The 17712-nt window shown below is 39.8% G+C and overlaps 2 protein-coding genes across 2 annotated transcripts in view; one reads left to right on the forward strand and one right to left on the reverse strand.

Moving 5' to 3' along the window:
• Nucleotides 1-5461, forward strand: part of wscd2 (WSC domain containing 2) — a 41963-nt gene extending 36502 nt beyond the window's left edge. The window contains exons 7-9 of the mRNA XM_084056302.1: nucleotides 530-694; nucleotides 1005-1205; nucleotides 3612-5461. Of these exons, the coding sequence (XP_083912428.1) occupies nucleotides 530-694; nucleotides 1005-1205; nucleotides 3612-3964 (719 nt within the window). The 3' untranslated portion in view covers nucleotides 3965-5461. The remainder of the gene's footprint in view (nucleotides 1-529; nucleotides 695-1004; nucleotides 1206-3611) is intronic.
• Nucleotides 5462-5570: 109 nt separating this feature from the next.
• LOC311044602 (chemerin-like receptor 1) lies at nucleotides 5571-7248 on the reverse strand. The gene has a single exon (XM_084056303.1). The coding sequence runs from the start codon at nucleotides 7234-7236 to the stop codon at nucleotides 6145-6147; it is 1092 nt and encodes a 363-aa protein (XP_083912429.1). The 5' UTR covers nucleotides 7237-7248; the 3' UTR covers nucleotides 5571-6144.
• Between the last annotated feature and the right edge of the window lie 10464 nt (nucleotides 7249-17712).

A 17712-nucleotide genomic window follows, 5' to 3' on the forward strand; every position in this document is an offset into this window, starting at 1 on the left:
CAGTCTGGCCAATGCCAGGCTAGCAGACCACGGCTGGATAATAAGGGTGAAGCCGACTGATGAGTTTTACTTTAATCTTTATTCGGAACCCACCGTAGAAACTGAGAAAAAGCATTGCACCTTGTTCCCTTTCCAGCTCGGTGCTATAAGTTCGCTTGACCGTGGCATGTCCATCAGTTCCAAAATGTTGTTTATGTTTGTCCGTCCTTTCCTTGACCGTCCGTGCCATGGTCCATAGTTATGCCGTTCTCGCTCCTCTACCACGAGGCAGTTTTATTCTACTGCTGCTGCTATCTGCAGCCCCATGCTGGGCGTCAGCACCACAGGTGAACTTCTTCTAATCAGTGCCAATTCTTTGTGGCTGAGTTTGGGCAGGAAACCCGTCAAAATAGAAGTCTCAGAGACCTGACTTTGGGCAGGAAGCCCTTCCAAATAAAAGTTTTCAGCAACAACACACACGCAGTACTGTAATTATTGAGTTGCAATGGGTTTATATAACCTGATGCCCTTTGTGTTTATGTACCCTCAGATAACCGATGCATGGACAGACGCTTCCTTCCCACACGTTCCAAACAGCTGCTGGCCCTGGCCAGTTTCCCTGGGGCTGGAAACACCTGGGCTCGCCACCTAATAGAGCTAGCTACTGGCTTCTACACTGGCAGTTACTACTTTGATGGCTCACTGTATAATAAAGGTAGGCTTCGACATGGAACTTTTTGAAGGTCTTTTGGTGCACTGCAGCAGTCAAATGAAGACTACTGCTGTGCACCAATAAATCATTGTCTAAGTTTGTGAGTGTACACTATTGTTTGTGCCTCCTTGTCTTTGAGTCTACACCCATTACAGTACTGTACATAAGACATTGGAACTGAGCGCACCGTTCCATTTATTCAACATGGAACTAACATGACTTAAAGCAGACCAACAGACCATATTATTATTTATAACAGGCCATTTTGCTCTTGCACTGGACTGGATTATACAGTTATTTTGCATAATTTCAGGTTTTAAAGGGGAGCGAGATCACTGGCGTAGTGGGAGGACGCTCTGCATTAAGACTCATGAGAGTGGAAAGAAGGAGATTGAAACCTTTGACTCCAGCATCCTGATGATCCGGGACCCTTACAAGGCCCTCATGGCAGAATTCAATCGTAAATATGGCGGGCACATTGGCTTTGCGTCACAGGCCCATTGGAGAGGGAAAGGTGAGTTCCTGAAGTCATGGGGGGGGGGGCTTTGTCAGAGCACCCATCTGTGTCCCTTTTGTGCCCATATTTTACTTTACTTATCTTTGTTTATTTACGGGACAGTGCACGTTAATGAACATTCAATACATGTTCAAGATAGTGATCTCAGGTAAACATGCCGGTGGGGTTGGCAAAAGGGCCTTTCTGTGAGTTTGCATGTTCTCCCCGTGTCGCCTAGGGTAGGTACCCTCACAAAAAACATGCAGTAATCCTGGTCTCTATACTGCCTCCCCCTGGTCAGCCCGGGCGCCTGATGGAGGGGAAAGGAACTGGTTGGAATAACGTGTTCCTTCGACACGCTACGTCCTATCGGGGAATACCGGGGTGATAAGAAGCGGCCTGCTCACTCCTCATGCATTGAAGGAAGCATGAGCTCAGTTCGAGGCTCTACTCAGGCTGGCAGAGGGAGAGTAGCACCCAGGATTACAGCTTAGGCAATTGGTACTGGGTGAAACAATTGGTTACAAAAATCATGGGATAAAAAAAAAAAAAAAAAAACATTCCGGATTTATAGAAGCTCATTTCCATCAATTATATGGAGATATCTGTATCTATCTGTATACCTGTGTCCCTTTTATTTTACTATAAAATAGTTGATACTTTGCAGATGTCATTTATATAAAGTATGAACAGTTTTGGGCCCAATATTGAACCCTGAGGAACCCCAAATGTGATGTCCATGAGTGTTGACTTGTGCTCACCTAACTTTACAAATTGCTGCCTGCCCATCAAATAGCTTCTCATCCAGTTCAGCACTACCCCTCTAATACCATACCACACCTTTCCAATTTATCTAGTAATATATTGTGATTAATAGCATCAAAGGCTTTTTTTAAAATCTATAAATGTTCCTATAGCATACTTTTTTAAATCTATACAAATAGTGTTCAATTAATTCCATTAGTGCTAAAGATGTACATCTGTTTCCTCTGAAGCCATATTGGGTGTCAGTCAACAGTTTGTGTTTCTCAATGAATGTTTCCAGTCTTGCATTGAATACGTTTTCTAAAAAATTAGAAAACTGAGAAGTTCTATTCTCGCTCTCATTTCGGTAACCATAGTAACCCTTCCTGCCACAGTCTTCCTGTGTCTGTGGTTAAATCGATTTTTGCCTGAGAGAAAAAGAGACGCATGCACAGGGCGTCTCACGTGCTATGCAAACAGCAGCACATTTCCCTTGGTTTCTTTATTTATTGGTGTAGCGCTGATGTAAGAATGAAGAGAACATTTTGACAGCTGCCACTTGTAATATTGCCGAGCAGCTTGTGAGTCAGCTTGACATTGTGTAAGAGACCCCAGCTGAGGCATCTCAGTGCACTCAGCACTGTCAATGGAGGCTGTAGGCCACAGGGGATGATATAGCTACTGACAGCTATTATAGCACCTTTCAAACAATCTTTTACTTTTTCAAATACAGCCTTTGAAACCAGCTGGTGCAGGGGTAAAGGGGTTAAGCCCACCACTGTGGAGTTAGAGTATAGTCTATGGTCCATATTGTACATGGACTATACAAAACATGGGGGGAATTGGCAATGACTAAATTAGAGAGAGAGAGAGAGAGAGAGAGAGAGAGAGAGAAAAAAAGGCATTCTACAACAAGCAAAGTCTGATATTTGGATAAGAAGAGCCACAAGGACTAGGTGGAGTGGTTCTGAACAGTGTGCTAAGACAATTGCTCAAAAACTGACCTTACAGTATGTAATATTCTGCTCACCATGGCGCAAAAGATACCTCCCTCATTATTTTGTAAAGACAGATTTGTTAACTCAGCAGACCCTTAAGTTTTACTTTTAATATCCCCTTTTAATACTAGATACTTGCTAATGCAGCACAATTCTCGCTGGCCAAAACTTTTATGGCCCATCACTTCCTGTGGATCATTATTATTGTAAAGAAATTAAGAAGTGAGGTCAGGGTTCTCCAAGTGGTCCTAATGTCTGATTTAGACCTGGTTGCATGCAGCGTCACACACCGAAAATAGCCGATCTACTATAGCTCTCAACACCAGATCGCCGATAAATCAGTGACTGTCCAACTTCAATGTGACCTGGAGGAAGGACTTCATAAGTAATGACTGTGAACATCAAACTTTATAATTTATCTCCATTACTACTTGACATCTAGCTGTTTTTGTTTTGTTTTTGTAGTTGTGATACTTTTCCCTTTTTTCCCCCTTTTCCTCATCCAATGCAATTTTGTCTTTTTAGGCCTATTTGGGGTTTATTTTTAATCCCACCCTCAAAATGTATCCTTTTATTGTTCTATTAATTTCTTGTAATTATTCTGTATTTGGATACAAAAAAAGTTACTTAAGAAACAAGACACTTTTATAGAATTTCATTTTTCACTATTTTTGTTTTACAGAGTGGCCTGAGTTTGTGAAGAACTACGCTCCGTGGTGGGCGTCCCACACCTTGGACTGGCTGCACCATGGGAAGAACGTCCATGTGGTTCACTTTGAGGACCTCAAGAGGGAATTGTTCTCCAAGCTTAAGGCAATGGTCCTGTTTCTAGGCCTGGAGGTTTCAGAGGACCGTCTGCTTTGTGTCGAGGGTCAGAAGGATGGCAACTTCAAGCGATCCGGCCTACGAAAGCTCAAGTATGATCCTTATACTCCTGAAATGCGTGCTGACATTGACAAACTCATCAAAACAGTCGATTCTGCCCTGAAGAAAAGGAATATGTCTGGGGTTCCAGAGGAGTACAAGCCAAGGTGATATATGGGAAACAACTTTTATTCAGTAATTCATTCTCTCTTCCCTCCCATGTCATTTTTTTTTATTGATTTGGACAGCAACTTCATCCTGCTCATTGTAATAGGAGTGGTAATTACTTGCTGTAGATTGGGAGGTCATTTAAGGAGTTCATGAGAAACACTTCATTTCCTGCTCTATGCATATGTACTGTATTGGTATGTGGACATGCCTTAACATGAAAAAGCTGTGACCTGTTTTGGAAGCACATCTAAGCTCATTATGGCTGGATTATTTTCAGCTGTTAAAAAAAAGTGGACCTCATCTAGAAGTTGTATTAACACTGTAACGGGTGTTATATGAACTTATTTATATGCAGAAGATGAATTGCAATTATGGAAAATGGTCTGCTGCTATCACAGATATAGACATCAATCTCTCTTTTGTACATGCAATAATATTCCCTCAAAACTTCTGAATTTAATGTTCAACCTATTTGCTAGGTAGAAAACAAAAGGCAATATGCAGCCATTTTATTATAATGTAAAGTTATTGAACTACAGGAAAAAAAAAAAATCAGTCACGGAAAGGTAAAGGACTTCTTTTTGTAACTCCCCTCAGAGACGATTAATGAATTCCTCGAGGGCACTGGGTTGAAATCATTTTAAGAAGTTGGAACATAATTTATATAATCTCGAATACTTATTCATTTGGTTTTGAATATGTTTTTCTTTTCTTAACACTGGACTAACTGCAGAAATCCAAAACACATGTCACTGTGCAAGATTTACCCCAAAGATCACTTAAGTATTAGGCATTATATTCTAATTTATAACATTAGATTGATAGCTGTAGTATTCATTCTGTTGTAGTTTTGATGCCACTTGCTTATATAGAATGAGCATAACTATGTTCTCTTTTGTTAGTTGCTTTATTAAAATACAAACTATACAACAAATACCCATTGGTAATATTCAGTTCCATAACAGTACATTGAAGTGTGAAGCATTTCATTTGGTTTGTGCAGGCCCCTTCTCAGTGCCATTCGCATTATTCTATGCCATACACTTAAAAAACACAGGTGGCTAACAGCCATGCAAGATTAAAGACTTCCATATATTATGACCCATATATGTATATTTTTATAGTGTCTGCAAAAACATGTAAAAAAACAACAACATTCTAATGCAAGAGAAAAATGGGAGAAATAATTTCTATTTTTGACACATGCTTTATCTTTTAGTGACTCTTGCTCTCACAGACTGGCACTTTTGGAATACGGGAGTAACATTTGAATGTATTTTATATAGAATGAATGTAATGTGATATGGCCCAATAAATAAGAGAAGAACCTAGTGTAATATTGTTTATGGTAGTTACAATTTCAATGGCATGTTGCGTAACACCAGAAATAACCAGGAAGACACACTTTGTTGTTCAAAAGAGAAAACATATTCTGTACAATTAACTTCAATATATGCCCAAGATTCTCCTGTAATTAAATGGTATTTGATGATGCGATTGCAGTGCCTATTTTTTCCCCTGGGCAGATGTATTGTATTGCAATATTCCAATTCAATTATTGGCCAATAAGGTGCAGGTGTCATTTAATGCCCATGCTTAAATGACACACAACATTTACTGGAGAAAGGTAATTACACCAGAAGTTTTGTAACTTGGTGTGCAGCGTGAAATGCAAATGTCTTTGTGTGTGCACCAAATAACAACATCGTAGCTACAATATTGGTTATCCATGCACTGAATAAAGATAATAGTCTCATTAGACCATGTTACAGTTGAATAAATTATTGTGATAAGGCTCATTGGTAATTCCTTGATGACCATGATCTTCATTTTGTTGAGGAAATGCAGAGCCAGATCACTCAAAGCTCTGAGGATAGATTTGTGGATGAGCAGGACATTGCAGCCTGCGTTCTTAATCCGTTTGACCAGGTTGAGGATGTAGGCATGCTCCTGTCTGAGCACACTGTCCATCTGGACATAGTTTGACACCACAATCTGGTTGTCCATGTCCATTTTGAGAGGGGACAAGCAAAACTGGATCAGGCAGACCCAGAATTCTCACTTCACTTGTCAATACAGTGAACTAAATTATTTGTTTGCTAAATTATTTCAAGTAATACAAAAATGAATAAAAACAATTGGCAAGAGAGATTCATTATCAATTGAGAATATACTCGTCTCTAAAGCTGAGAAATAGATGCTCTACTCGTTGCTCTACTTCCAGAGGGCCTGTCTTCGCCGAAAGCATTTTCAATTTTTGAAGCAAAAGAGCTAAACAATTTCTGCTTCACATCTTTGCCCATGAATGCATAAAGAAATGGGTTCATACAACTGTTTGCGCTCGCGAGAGTCACCGATATCTTCGTTCCAGTTGAAATAAATGTGTGGTGACTATGGTTGATGTCTAGTAACATAAAGATGTGGTATGGTAGCCAAGAGATGACAAATGCGACTATCAGGGCAGTCATGACTATGAAGGGCTTAGTGGACTTGGCCAATTTGTTGTTCTGTAGCCTTACAATGATAAGAGTATAACACACAGTGATGATTATAAGTGGAAGTACAAAGCCTAGAACAAAACGAAAGACTCGTGTACTTTCGTTTGGTAGCAATTCAAAATTGTTGTAGCATTTAGTAACCTGATTATCTGGTATAATATCACGAACCACTAAGGAAGGAATGCTCAGCAGCATAGAAAAGAGCCAGGCAACAACAACTGCAACTGCTGCCTTTCTCAGTGTACGATTGTTTTGGGCCCAAACTGCACACACAACAGTCACACAACGGTCAATACTGATAATTACCATCAGGAAGATGCTGCTGAACATGTTGAGGAACAAAACAAAGGATATGAACTTGCACATGAAAAGTCCAAAGTTCCAAGATCCTGTTGCTGCCTGAGTGATGTAGAAAGGGAGAGTTGCACAGTAGATGAAGTCGGAGAGGGCCAGGCTGAGGTACCACGTTGTAATGACTGTCTTCTTTTTAATCTTGTAGGCAACAACCCAGATAACCACGCCATTCCCCAAAATCCCTAGCAGGAAGATGATCCCATATATCACAACCTCGATGACACACCCAGCTTTGTTAATGCACAATGTTGAAGGTTCCTTAATTGGATTATATGGAGTTGGATCAGCGTAGTCATAATCAAACGTTGTGTCATCATCTACACTGGTAGGTAACGGAGTCGGCGATGGCACAGATGTCATGGTTGGTAACGGTGATGACACAGATGTCATGGTTGGTAACGGTGATGACACAGATGTCATGGTTGGTAACGGTGATGACACAGATGTAATGGTTCACTGCTGTAGAAAAGGAAATGCATTGATATGTTCAAGTAAAGTAAATTTTTGTCACACCACAAACATATTTATTTCAGTTGCACATTTTGTGCTGCAGGAAAAAAAGATGAATAGATAAACACATACCCTTTTCTGATACTGTATAGTGACTCTGAGTTAAAATGAATATTTTGTGTCATTTTCATCTCTAAGGGCACGGTCACGCCGAAGTTTAATTCTACCTATGAGGGCGGATTCTGCCAATGCTTTTCAATGGGAACGGAGCGGTTTGTTGCCAAAGAACGCTCTGTTCCCATTGAAAAGCATTGGCAGAATCCGCCCTCATAGGCAGAATTAAAGTTCGGTGTGGCCGCACCCTAGCTGTGGTGAATTCATCTGTGTGATTATTTTAAATGTTTTTGCAATGGGTAAAAAAAAGCTTAAGCTTAATATGGCTTAATGAGCTAAAATCAAAATGGAAAGAATTACATTTAAAGTGCAATCATGAGTAGGCCAGTGGAAGAGGACACCAAAGCAGAAATAATAATGAAATAAGTTCACTCACCTCACACAAGACCACTTGTTCACTGTTCAGAACAGATCTGGGTATGCAGTAGTAAATGAAAGGGGATGTCACTTATATTTTGTACTACTTCATTTCCTATATTGTTAGTTTTTTACAGGAAACCACTCTCAGGGTGCGGTCACACCGAACTAGAATTTTATCTACTGTATGCGGGCGGATAATGCCAATATTCTGAGAAAAAACGCTCTGTTCCCATTGAAAAGCATTGATTGATTGAATACTTTATTTAGAAAGACATGGTAAAAGTGCATGAAAGTACAATTCACAATACAAGGTCCTCTAAACTGGATTGCTCATAAAAGCACTTGGCTTATTTAAAATGAGATGGTGTTATGATTGTGGACTTCATTTACGTTTTGGAAGTATTTTGACAAATACAGGGGGATCCCAATGCTGTGTCGAATTGTAGACCAGGCCCATAGCAAGTTGCCGTACTCTGTCCTCAACCCTGATCCATCCAACCCTAGCAAAGTGAGCAGGGGTTAGATGGGTTGTATGATTGAGGCCAAGAAGTAGCCTTACCAGTTTGTTTTGGGATGTCTGGAGCCTTGTTTTTAAATGTCCATTGCCGCATTGACAATGCATTGGGCGCTTAAAGTTAAATATCTCCAAAACTACAAATGATTTCAAAGAAATAATCTCAAGCATGCATGTCCACAGTAAGGTGGAATTTTTGAACTGTCAATGGAGTTTCTAGGTGAAAGTGTTTTTTTGAGGTCCCAAAATCGTCCATCGACCTCCATTATAAATCTCTGAACTTTTAAAGGAGTACAATTCTAAAAAGGTTAAACATTTCAAAGATTCCTTTTTAGGCAAACATGTCCACAGTAAGATGAACATTTTAAAGTATGATTGAGGTTACTAGGCGTAAGTATGTAGTTGTAAGCCTGCCTTTAAATGTCCATTGCTGCATTGACAATGCATGGGGCGCTTAAAGTTAAATATCTCCAAAACTACAAATGATTTCAAAGAAAAAATCTCAAGCATGCATGTCCACAGTAAGGTGGAATTTCTGAACTGTGAATGGAGTTTTTAGCTGAAAGTGTTTTTTTTAGGTCCCAAAATTGTCCATTGACCTCCATTATAAATCTCTGAACTTTTAAAGGAGTACAATTCTAAAACTATTAAACATTTCAAAGATTCCTTTTCAGGCAAACATGTCCACAGTAAGATGAACATTTTAAAGTATGAATGGGGTTACTAGCAGTAAGTATGTAGGATTAGTAGCCTGTACTCGTTTCCCTTTAAATATCCATTGCCGCATCGACAATGCATGGGGCGCTTAAAGTTAAATATCTCCCAAACTATAAATGATTAAAAAAATAAAATAAATCTCAAGCATGCATGTCCACAGTAAGGTGGATTTTTTGAACTGTGAATGGAGTTTCTAGGTGAAAGTGTTTTTTTGAGGTCCCAAATTCGTCCATCGACCTCCATTATAAATCTCTGAACTTTTAAAGGAGTACAATTCTAAAAAGGTTAAACATTTCAAAGATTCCTTTTTAGGCAAACATGTCCACAGTAAGATGAACATTTTAAAGTATGATTGAGGTTACTAGGCGTAAGTATGTAGTTGTAAGCCTGCCTTTAAATGTCCATTGCTGCATTGACAATGCATGGGGCGCTTAAAGTTAAATATCTCCAAAACTACAAATGATTTCAAAGAAAAAATCTCAAGCATGCATGTCCACAGTAAGGTGGAATTTCTGAACTGTGAATGGAGTTTTTAGCTGAAAGTGTTTTTTTTAGGTCCCAAAATTGTCCATTGACCTCCATTATAAATCTCTGAACTTTTAAAGGAGTACAATTCTAAAACTATTAAACATTTCAAAGATTCCTTTTCAGGCAAACATGTCCACAGTAAGATGAACATTTTAAAGTATGAATGGGGTTACTAGCAGTAAGTATGTAGGATTAGTAGCCTGTACTCGTTTCCCTTTAAATATCCATTGCCGCATCGACAATGCATGGGGCGCTTAAAGTTAAATATCTCCCAAACTATAAATGATTAAAAAAAAAAAAAAAATCTCAAGCATGCATGTCCACAGTAAGGTGGATTTTTTGAACTGTGAATGGAGTTTCTAGGTGAAAGTGTTTTTTTGAGGTCCCAAATTCGTCCATCGACCTCCATTATAAATCTCTGAACTTTTAAAGGAGTACAATTCTAAAAAGGTTAAACATTTCAAAGATTCCTTTTTAGGCAAACATGTCCACAGTAAGATGAACATTTTAAAGTATGATTGAGGTTACTAGGCGTAAGTATGTAGTTGTAAGCCTGCCTTTAAATGTCCATTGCTGCATTGACAATGCATGGGGCGCTTAAAGTTAAATATCTCCAAAACTACAAATGATTTCAAAGAAAAAATCTCAAGCATGCATGTCCACAGTAAGGTGGAATTTCTGAACTGTGAATGGAGTTTTTAGCTGAAAGTGTTTTTTTTTAGGTCCCAAAATTGTCCATTGACCTCCATTATAAATCTCTGAACTTTTAAAGGAGTACAATTCTAAAACTATTAAACATTTCAAAGATTCCTTTTCAGGCAAACATGTCCACAGTAAGATGAACATTTTAAAGTATGAATGGGGTTACTAGCAGTAAGTATGTAGGATTAGTAGCCTGTACTCGTTTCCCTTTAAATATCCATTGCCGCATCGACAATGCATGGGGCGCTTAAAGTTAAATATCTCCCAAACTATAAATGATAAAAAAAAAAAAAAATAATCTCAAGCATGCATGTCCACAGTAAGGTGGATTTTTTTGAACTGTGAATGGAGTTTCTAGTACCAAAAGGTTTCGGTAGTGACACAATGGTGAAATTTTTTTTTACTCCACTACAAAGTACTACCAATCAACTCTAAATTGCCTGAAACGTACTCCTAACAGGTTTTTGGGGGGACAATTTTGGCCTCCACACTTAGTGATTTTTTTGGATTTAACTTTCGTTTCGGTAGTGACAAACTTTCGTTTCGGTAGTGACACAATGGTGAAAAAATAAATGTATTTGTCTTGTTTGTTGTTCAAGTCAAAGCACCAGGAAGGCTGTATTTCTTGGCCAACAGTTAGCTCAATGGGTTGAGACGCAGTATTCATGATCCAGAGGCCATGAGTTCAAATCCCACTGGTGTCTTTACTGTGATGCTTCCTTTTGCAGACTAACTTCTAGAAAAACAAGTTAAAACCACCAAGAATCATGTAACTCTCAGCCAACAGCTTAGCTCAACTGGTAGAGCATCTGTCCAATAACATGACTTGACTTGAGTGGGTTAGATTCCCACTCGGGTCAAGTGTCCCCGGTAACTTGGGGCAACGGATAAATTGACTGATATCCTTAGTGATGCCTCCCTCTGCAGACTAACTTCTAGAAAAAAAAGTTAAAACCACCAGGAAACCTGTAACTCTCAGCCAACAGCTTAGCTCAACTGGTAGAGCGTATGTCCAATAACATGACTTGATTTGACTTGAGTGGGTTCGATTCCCACTCGAGTCAAGTGTCCCCGGTAACTTGGGGCAACGGATAAATTGACTGATATCCTTAGTGATGCTTCCCTTTGCAGACTAACTTCTAGAAAAACAAGTTAAAACCACCATGAAACCTGAAATTCTCAGCCAACAGCTTAGCTCAACTGGTAGAGCGTCTGTCCAATAACATGACTTGATGATGACTTGACTTGAGTGGGTTAGATTCCCACTCGAGTCAAGTGTCCCCGGTAACTTGGGGCAACGGATAAATTGACTGATATCCTTAGTGATGCTTCCCTTTGCAGACTAACTTCTAGAAAAACAAGTTAAAACCACAAGGAAACCTGTAACTCTCAGCCAACAGCATAGCTCAACTGGTAGAGCGTCTGTCCAATAACATGACTTGACTTGACTTGAGTGGGTTCGATTCCCACTTGAGTCAAGTGTCCCCAGTAACTTAAGGCAACGGATAAATTGACTGATATCCATAGTGATGCTTTCTTTGCAGACTAACTTCTAGAAAAACAAGTTAAAACCACCAGGAAACCTATAACTCTCAGCCAACAGCATAGCTCAACTGGTAGAGCGTCTGTCCAATAACATGACTTGACTTGACTTGAGTGGGTTAGATTCCCACTCGAGTCAAGTGTCCCCGGTAACTTAGGGCAACGGATAAATTGACTGATATCCTTAGTGATGCTTTCTTTGCAGACTAACTTCTAGAAAAACAAGTTAAAACCACCAGGAAACCTGTAACTCTACTCCTACTCCTCCCCCTACTCTGGGCCCTACTCCCCCCCTTACTCTGGGCCCTACTCCTCCCCCTACTCTGGGCCCTATTCCTACTCCTCCCCCTACTCCTACTCCTCCCCCTACTCTGGGCCCTACTCCTCCCTCCCCCTACTCTGGGCCCTATTCCTACTCCTCCCCCTACTCTGGGCCCTATTCCTACATCTCCCCCTACTCTTGACCCCCTACTATTCCTACTCCTCTCTCTACTCCTCCCCCTAGTCTTAGTCCTCCCACTACTCCCCGACTATATTCCCTCTTTACTCTACCCCTACTCTACTCCGCCTACTCTACACAACCTCTATCTATCTCAGTAACTGAGACCGAATTGGCCAGATTCGGTTTCAGTTACTAAGGTGGTGACTGGATTTGAACCAGCACACTCCTACAAGTTATTCTACGGATATCAGTCAATTTATCCGTTGCCCCAAGTTACCGGGGACACTTGACTCGAGTGGAAATCGAACCCACTCAAGTCAAGTCAAGTCATGTTATTGGACAGACGCTCTACCAGTTGAGCTATGCTGTTGGCTGAGAGTTACAGGTTTCCTGGTGGTTTTAACTTGTTTTTCTAGAAGTTAGTCTGCAAAGAAAGCATCACTATGGATATCAGTCAATTTATCCGTTGCCCCAAGTTACCGGGGACACTTGACTCGAGTGGGAATCGAACCCAGTCAAGTCAAGTCATGTTATTGGACAGACACTCTACCAGTTGAGCTATGCTGTTGGCTGAGAATTACAGGTTTCCTGGTGGTTTTAACTTGTTTTTCTAGAAGTTAGTCTGCAAAGGGAAGCATCACTAAGGATATCAGTCAATTTATCCGTTGCCCCAAGTTACCGGGGACACTTGACTCGAGTGGGAATCGAACCCACTCAAGGCAGGTCAAGTCATGTTATTGGACAGACGCTCTACCAGTTGAGCTAAGCTGTTGGCTGAGAGTTACAGGTTTCCTGGTGGTTTTAACTTTTTTTTCTAGAAGTTAGTCTGCAAAGGGAAGCATCACTAAGGATATCAGTCAATTTATCCGTTGCCCCAAGTTACCGGGGACACTTGACTCGAGTGGGAATCTAACCTTCTCAAGTCAAGTCATGTTATTGGACAGACGCTCTACCAGTTGAGCTAAGCTGTTGGCTGAGAGTTACAGGTTTCCTGGTGGTTTTAACTTGTTTTTCTAGAAGTTAGTCTGCAAAGGGAAGCATCACAGTAAAGACACCAGTGGGATTTGAACTCATGGCCTCTGGATCATGAATACTGCATCTCAACCCATTGAGCTAACTATTGGCCAAGAAATACAGCCTTCCTGGTGCTTTGACTTGAACAACAAACAAGAAAAATACATTTATTTTTTCACCATTGTGTCACTACCTAAACGAAAGTTTGTCACTACCGAAACGAAAGTTAAATCCGAAAAAATCGCTAAGTGTGGAGGCCAAAATCGTCCCCCCAAAAACCTGTTAGGAGTACGTTTCAGGCAATTTAGAGTTGATTGGTAATACAAAAATTACCAATCAACTCTAAATTGCCGTTTCAGGCAATTTAGAGTTGATTAACTGACTGGTAATTTTCGTTTCGGTAAAATAAATTTTACCGAAACGAAAATTACCAATCAACTCTAAATTGCCTGAAACGTACTCCTAACAGGTTTTTGGGGGGACGATTTTGGCCTCCACACTTAGTGATTTTTTTGGATTTAACTTTCGTTTCGGTAGTGACAAACTTTCGTTTCGGTAGTGACACAATGGTGAAAAAATAAATTTACTAATTCCAGAGCTCGATGAATGTTAGGGACCAAAAAAAGTCACTCCAAAGTACAACCAATCAACTCTAAATTGCCTAAAACGTACTCCTAACAGGTTTTTGGGGGGACGATTTTGGCCTCCACACTTAGTGATTTTTGATCGGATTTAACTTTCGTTTCGGTAAAATAAATTTTACCAAAACGAAAATCACCAATCAACTCTAAATTGCCTGAAACGTACTCCTAACAGGTTTTTGGGGGGACGATTTCGGCCTCCACAATTAGTGATTTTTTCGGATTTAACTTTCGTTTCGGTAGTGACAAACTTTCGTTTCGGTAGTGACACAATGGTGAAAAAAATGTTTACTCCACTACAAAGTACTACCAATCAACTCTAAATTGTCTGAAACGTACTCCTAACAGGTTTTTGGTGGGACGATTTTGGCCTCCACACTTAGTGATTTTTTCGGATTTAATTTTCGTTTCGGTAGTGACACAAAAACGTTTCGGTAGTGACACAATGGTGAAAAAAGAAAATTACTCCACTACAAAGTACTACCACGTAGTGATTTTTTCATATTTAACTTTCGTTTCGGTAGTGACACAAAAATGTTTCGGTAGTGACACAATGGTGAAAAAAAAAATACTCCACTACAAAGTCCTACCAATCAACTCTAAATTGCCTAAAACGTACTCCTAACAGGTTTTTGGGGGGACGATTTTGGCCTCCACACTTAGTGATTTTTTCGGATTTAACTTTCGTTTCGGTAGTGACACAAAAACGTTTCGGTAGTGACACAATGGTGAAAAAAATAATACTCCACTACAAAGTACTACCAATCAACTCTAAATTGCCTGAAACGTACTCCTAACAGGTTTTTGGGGGGACGATTTTGGCAACCACACTTAGTGATTTTTTCGGATTTAACTTTCGTTTCGGTAGTGACACAAAAAACGTTTCGGTAGTGACACAATGGTGAAAACATTTTTTTACTCCACTACAAAGTACTACCAATCAACTCTAAATTGCCTGAAACGTACTCCTAACAGGTTTTTGAGGGGACGATTTTGGCCTCCACACTTCCACCCAAATTTGTCCATCGACCTCCATTATAAATCTCTGACCTTTTAAAGGAGTACAATTCTAAAACTATTAAACATTTCAAAGATTCCTTTTCAGGCAAACATGTCCACAGTAAGATGAACATTTTAAAGTATGAATGGGGTTACTAGCAGTAAGTATGTAGGATTAGTAGCCTGTACTCGATTCCCTTTAAATATCTATTGCCGCATCGACAATGCATGGGGCGCTTAAAGTTAAATATCTCCCAAACTATAAATGATTTTAAAAAAAAGAAAATTTCAAGCATGCATGTCCACAGTAAGGTGGATTTTTTGAACTGTGAATGGAGTTTCTAGGTGAAAGTGTTTTTTTGAGGTCCCAAATTTGTCCATCGACCTCCATTATAAATCTCTGAACTTTTAAAGGAGTACAATTCTAAAACTATTAAACATTTCAAAGATTCCTTTTCAGGCAAACATGTCCACAGTAAGATGAACATTTTAAAGTATGAATGGGGTTACTAGCAGTAAGTATGTAGGATTAGTAGCCTGTACTCGTTTCCCTTTAAATATCCATTGCCGCATCGACAATGCATGGGGCGCTTAAAGTTAAATATCTCCCAAACTATAAATGATTTCAAAGAAAAAATCTCAAGCATGCATGTCCACAGTAAGGTGGATGTTTTGAACTGTGAATGGAGTTTCTAGGTGAAAGTGTTTTTTTGAGGTCCCAAATTCGTCCATCGACCTCCATTATAAATCTCTGAACTTTTAAAGGAGTACTATTCTAAAACAATGAAACATTTCAAAGATCCCTTTTCAGGCAACAATGTCCACAGTAAGATGAACATTTTAAAGTATGAATGAGGTTACTAGGCGTAAGTATGTAGTTGTAAGCCTGCCTTTAAGAACTTAGTGGTGTTGTGATACCATGAGAAGCATGCATAGTCGAAATGACAATGGATGAGGGCCCCTGCGAGAATCTTCAGGGTATTCTTACTGAATAGAAAGTTGATCCTGTACAGAAAACGTGTTCTTTGATTGACCTTTTTGATTACTCTTTCTGCCATCTTATCACCGAAGAGGTTTGCCTCCAAGATGGAGCCCAGGTAGGTAATTTCCTCCTTTCTTGTGATAACATCGTCACCCGCTTTGATTGTGAAGCTCTCAGCCTTGTTAAGGTTAACACTAGACCCAAAGAGAATGGATTCGGTTTTACCCAGGTGTAATGATAGTTTGTTGTCAGAGAGCCAGATGCGGATCGCATCGAGTTCAGAGCTGAGAGATTTTTCAACCTGCAGCCTGTCCCTGTCCGAGACCAGCAGAGCCGAGTCATCTGCGAACAGGAACAGGTTGCAGTCGCAAGCTGATGACATATCGTTCACATATATCAGGAACAGTAAAGGTCCTAGTATACTTCCTTGCGGAACGCCACAACTCACTGGGAGGGGGGGGGGGCAGGGTTCCGTTTACTTCGACCACCTGTTCCCTCCCCTCCAGATTGGATCTCATCCAGCTAGCCGACGTATCATCAAAACCTATTGCTTTTAGCTTATCATGCAGAATCCGCCCTCGTAGGTAGAATTAAACATCGGTGTGACCGCACCCTGTTAACATTTTTTTTATTTTTGAAAAATCATTACATAGTTTACACAGAAAATACAACAGTAATTCAATCATTGTTAAAAGTATATGTCAATCATGCTTTTAGCAGTGCTGAAAATGTGCTTGTGTATTTTAGTGATTCCCAACCTGTAGGCCAGGGCCTACTGGTGGGCCACTAGGGTATTGCAAGTGGGCTTCCAACTGACTGTTAAACACTACAGAAGTGTTCACACAGGAGGCAAAGATATCATTTTGAGCAGCGCGGTTTGAACGCTTTTGAGAATTTCAAGTGGGCTCAGATAGATATGGATGGCTGGACGGATAGATAGATACTGTAGCTAGATATACCTTAATTAATGTGTCACTCCGCAATAGGAATACAAAATGGTACATACATTATACAGCAAACATATTACCCCCCATGACAGAGTGTTTGTTTGTGTGTGTGTGTGTGTGTGTGTGTGTGTGTGTGTGTGTGTGTGTGTGTGTGTGTGTGTGTGTGTGTGTGTGTGTGTGTGTGTGTGTGTGTGTGTGTGTTCTGGTCCAGAAAGTATTGCGAACTGCTGGTCTATTTTGACATTTCAATTTGCAGAGATGACAGAACAAGGCCCTGTTAATAGCAACTTTAAACTTCTTACTGTACCAAACATTTACAGCAAGTAAATCTACCCAAAATGCAATATTAGTTTTCTAGATACAAATGATATCAATCAAATCATGGATGGACATCTCTCTCTCTCTCTCGTTTTGTATTTCCACCTCTAGCAGATATAACAAAGTTGCACTGAAAAACCCCATACAGTATGTACAATGGCACTTAGAATACATGTTTTAGGTTGGTTCTGAAAGCAAAGAAATTATAAGAGATAAATGTAAAAACCCAATTGCGTTGGTGTTTTCTGTTTCAAATCTTTTTTATTGTGAAGTGAATTAAGAAAAATAGATTTAAGTGTGTATGGGTAAGATTACACCAAACTTTGATTCTGCTTATGCGGTGGATTCTGCCAATGCTTTTCATTGGGAATGGAGAGGTTTGCTGCCATTGCTCCGTTCCCATTGAAAAGCATTGGTAGAATCTGCCACATAGGCAGAATCAAAGTTCAGTGTGACTGTACCCTAAAATGGTCAATGTTTTTCTTTTCCTGTTGAAGAAGAAAACAATCTTCTAAATTGTAGACCCTCTTCATATTACAAAAGGCTGTAAGATGGAAGTGGAATAC

This window comes from Gymnoscopelus microlampas (assembly GCF_963454915.1).
Source record: "Gymnoscopelus microlampas genome assembly, chromosome: 4".
Classification (NCBI taxonomy): Eukaryota; Metazoa; Chordata; class Actinopteri; order Myctophiformes; family Myctophidae; genus Gymnoscopelus; species Gymnoscopelus microlampas.